General features: G+C 34.7%; 1 protein-coding gene across 1 annotated transcript; it reads right to left on the bottom strand.

Annotated features, from left to right (window-relative positions):
- Window positions 1-2,169: 2,169 nt before the first annotated feature.
- Window positions 2,170-3,203, bottom strand: LOC116091685 (olfactory receptor 5M8-like). The gene is given in 2 exon segments (XM_031373216.1): window positions 2,170-2,258; window positions 2,261-3,203. Coding segments are annotated over 2 exon segments (1,032 nt in total).
- Window positions 3,204-4,614: the final 1,411 nt, after the last annotated feature.

Raw genomic sequence — 4,614 nt, 5'->3', positions numbered from 1 at the left:
AACTGCATGGTATTGTTACAGAGACAGATTAATGGAATAGAATTGAAGACCCGGAAATAAAACTACACATTTATGAACACTTGATTTCTGACAAAAATATATGGAATGGGAAAAAGAAAGTATCTTCAATAAGTTGTGCTGGTCTTACTGGCAATTGGTATGTAGAAAAATGAAAATAAATCCATATTTGTCACCTGGCACAAAGCTCAGGTCCAAGTGGATCAAGGACTCCAGTATATACATAAAACTATATACACTGAGTTTAATAGAAGAGAAAGTGAGAAAGAGCCTCAAACTCATTGGCACAGGGGGAAATATCCTGAACAGAACTCCAATGGCTCAGGTTCTAAGATCAAGAACTGATAAACGAGACCTCATGAAACTGAAAAGCTTCTGTAAAGCAATGGACATAGTCAATAGGACAAATCGAGAAAATACAGATTGGGGAAAAAAAAACCTTCTTTGTCTCCTTTTGTATATCAGCATGACTATATTTAACACAGCATAGAAGGGACCCAGCCTTCCAGACAGATCACCACCAGAGATCCCAGACAGATCACCACCAGAGATCTGAGATAACAGCTGTCTTCTGTTGTACTAGCCTTCTTTATAGTTTTTGCAAAAGTAATTAAAAGTGAAAATTTTGAGTTAAGTAACTTAAATTCTAAATCATCAAATTTTCTGCTGTGGTTCAGAATTGACTGTATAACTTATTATTTGATACTCAAAATGCATGTCATTTATAGATTAAGATTATAAAAAACCTGTAGATATGATTCAGTGTTATACATACTACTTGTTTAGAATTTAAAAGACCCTGGATTCAACCCTCGGTACTTTTTTTTTTCTTATTCAGTTTATATCCCATTCACTGCCCACCTCCTGATCACCCCCTACCATAATCCTTCCCCAGTTCCCACCTCCCTTTCTCCTCTGAGTGGGTGGGGCACCCTTGGATATTCTCCCACACTGGGACTTCAAGTCTTTGCAAGGCTAGCCACTTTCTCTACAGATGAGTCCAGACAAGGCAGCCCAGATAGAAAAACATATCCCCCCACATAGGCAACAGCTTCTAGGTAGCCCCACTCTAGTTGTTTGGGACCCACATGAAGACCAAGCTGCACATATATTCAGAGAGGCCTAGATCCAGCCTGTGTATGTTCTTTGGTTTGTGGTTTAGACTCTGAGAGCCCCAAGGGCCAGGTGCAATTGACTCTGTTTTTCTTACTGTGAAGTTCCTATCACCTTTGGGGCCCATAATCCTTCCTCTCGAGTATCATTATTTCAAGGACACAACTATTACATACCCATAGTAATGTTCATTTTAATTTAGAATAATATTCAAATATTCTATTGTAAAACAAAGGTAACTCATATAGAGCAGGAATGTAGGGGGTTGTGAAAAATCCTAATACTTAAAATTAATTAAAAGATACTGCCTAATCAAGTTCAGATTTAAAAAGATAAGTAGAAATATACACATGATTTGAAATGGCTTTATTCTTCAAAGAAATGAAGATAAATTGTTCTGTATATAGAAATATGGGTGGGTATAAATGAAAAAGTCATGTGTACTAACAATATGATAGTATTAAACTATTAAATGTATATGTGTAATTATTTACCAATAATTTTAAAATTATGAAGTAGAACTAATTTTTAAGCATTTGGGTAAATGCGTAGAAAAATTCTGCCAAAGCACAATATTTTGGAATTCATGGTGCTTAATACTCAGCCTATCAAGAAAGATCATATCATGTTGTAGAAACAAGCACCCTCAACAGATGAAACTAAAAACAAAAGGCATCCATCACTATTCTATGTGTAGTGTGTGTTGTCTTAGAATTGAGCAACATTTTATATGACCAAACAGTCAATGCCTTAAGTATAATAAATAATATACTAAAGAGAAAGCAAATGATTGGTGCTGAAAGAGAAATGGTACCTATGAATTCTAACATAATTCATCTTCCAGCAGTAGCCACAAAAGGAGGTGAAATACATAGCATCTGTGCACAAAGATCAAAGAACATAAAATAAAATTTAACTAAAAAGAGAAACAAATACAGGCATATGAAATTTTATAGCCAAAATTTAATGAGAATGAATTCCATTTCAGAAAAGAATTAAACTCATGCAGTCCTCTGCCCACTATTGTCTTGTCATACTTTAATTTCTTTTCAGTACTATTTCCGCAACTTTAGAAAACAATGATAATCCCTGCAAAAAGTTCCATAAGGGCAAAAGAAAATTGAATTCTTTTTTTCAGAAAAATACATCTTTTTGTGTGACAATTCTTTGCTTATTGCTTCTTTTACATCTTTGTTCCTCAGGCTGTAAATCATGGGGTTCAACATGGGAATGACCGTGGTATAGAACACAGCAACCATTTTGCCTTGTTCCACAGATTCTTTGGATGTTGGTCTGAGATACATAAAAAAAAGAGTTGCATAGAATATGATGACAGCTGTCAGATGGGAGCCACAGGTGGAGAAAGCTTTTCTCTTGCCTTCTGTAGAGCTAATCCTCAGAATAGCAGGAAAGATATAGAGGTAGGAAGTGAGAATAATGAGCAGGGAGAGGGAGAGGTTAAATCCAGCTACAACAAACATGGAGGTTTCTTTGTGGTAAGTGTCAGAACAAGCCAGCTTAATCAGTGGTGGATCAGCACAATAGAAGTGATTGATTTCATTGTGGCCACAGAAAGCCAGGTTGTAAGTCCACATGGTCTCCATCAGACCCGTGAGTGCTCCATACACATAAGGCACTGTGATTAGAGATGTGCACACACTCTGGGACATCTTGCTACCATAAATCAGAGGATTACAGATGGCCATGTATCGATCAAAAGCCATGAGAGCCAGGATGTAGATTTCAACATGGACTAACGCAATAAAGAGGTAACACTGGACTAAGCATGCAGGGTAGGAAATAGTTTTCTTCTCTGAAAGGAAAATCTGGAGCATCTTCGGGGTCACATTGGAAGAAAAGCACATATCCACAAAGGATAAGTGGCTCAAGAAAAAGTACATGGGTGTGTGGAGCCTGGCATTGGCCTTGATGAGCAGGATCATACCCAGGTTGCCGGCCACTGTGACCAAATATACCACTAGAAACAGCACAAAAAAGATAATTTGAAGCTCAACATGGCTAGTAAGTCCCAGGAGGATGAACTCAGTCACAGAGGTGAAGTTTCTCTTCATGATGAACTACAAAGAAAAATAGAAATCTTATGTCAGAATAGACAAGCCATAAAGAGGGCAACAATTTGAATATTTTGTTAGAATTGTCCGCTTTTGCATTTTTTGTCTTTTTCTATCACCCCTTTTCCCTATCTATTAGTAGACTTCAAATTAATGTTTTAAACATTAGCAAACACACATTGGCTTCTGAATTTCAACAAATTTGAGGCGCGAGTCTTTTAAATTTTGTATAGATGTCCTCTTGAACCATAAACTTTAGTCTAATTTAGAATTATTACTAATCTCCATTTCTGCTCTGTATATTTTACTTATAAACCTCATATCTACTTCTAATTCCAGAATGTTTTTACTCATTGTAAATAGACAAATGAACTTTGCCACTTCTGAAATATAATTTTCTAGATAACTTTACTCAAAGGAGAAATACCCACAAGAAATTGCATGATAACATCAATTTTATACAAACCATGTAAAATCTTTTATGTAGTATATATAAATGTTGAAAATGGTAGCTTACAATCATCTTATATCTTTATAAATTATAATTTATATTTTATAGGTTGTATTTCCCAATTAGTAGAAAAATATCCTACATTAATGGTTTGGGAAAACTTTATATCAGCTTTTTCAGTTCATTGAGTAAAAGTTATACAGGCTAGTTATTCAAATATCAGATCTGGATTGGGATATAGAAGTGACTTAGTTCAGAATGTTTATCTACAGTTGTGAAAGTAGATAGATGCCCAGTGAGAACTCATCACAAACTGGGATTTCAGAATCTTAGTTAAACATACAACTTCATCCCATAATCATACAAATATTACCTCTTAAAGTAAGAACTAGTCTTAAGGAATAGCGCTTGGGTCATGAAAAGCCAACTTAAACCAAAATATAAAAGAAACAAATGGCAATTTTTTCATATTTTCATTTGTTCTCAATGTGGACTAACTACTGAGATCTGACTAATTGAAATTTGGGAAGCAATTTTAATTACTCCTCTGTAAAATGTGCTTTGCCTCTCTCTCCGTCTCTCTTTCTCTCTGTCTCTCTCTTTCTCTCCTTGTTGCTTTCTCTCTTTCTATAAATATATGGGAGATAGGTAGATAGAAGATAGATGATAGATTGATAGATAGATGATATACATGTGTATATAAGTATGGATATAAATTTTATTTCAGAATTTATTTGGGAAATGGCATTATATATTATGTCAGCTGGTCAAGAATTTACAATTTTCCACTTGGGCATGTAACTATTTATTTAATATTTAAAACTCAAATTCTCAGACCTTGAACCTTGGCACTATAGCTACACATAGATAAATCAAAATATACATGATAATATAGTACTTATCTAGCCACAGTTAACTTTTATGAATAAATGGTCATATTTTATGAAAACAAAATAAACA

The sequence above is a fragment of the Mastomys coucha genome, unplaced genomic scaffold, assembly GCF_008632895.1.
Source record: "Mastomys coucha isolate ucsf_1 unplaced genomic scaffold, UCSF_Mcou_1 pScaffold15, whole genome shotgun sequence".
Classification (NCBI taxonomy): Eukaryota; Metazoa; Chordata; class Mammalia; order Rodentia; family Muridae; genus Mastomys; species Mastomys coucha.
Note: the sequence above shows the minus strand (reverse complement) of the source record. Positions and strands in the feature narration are given on the sequence as shown.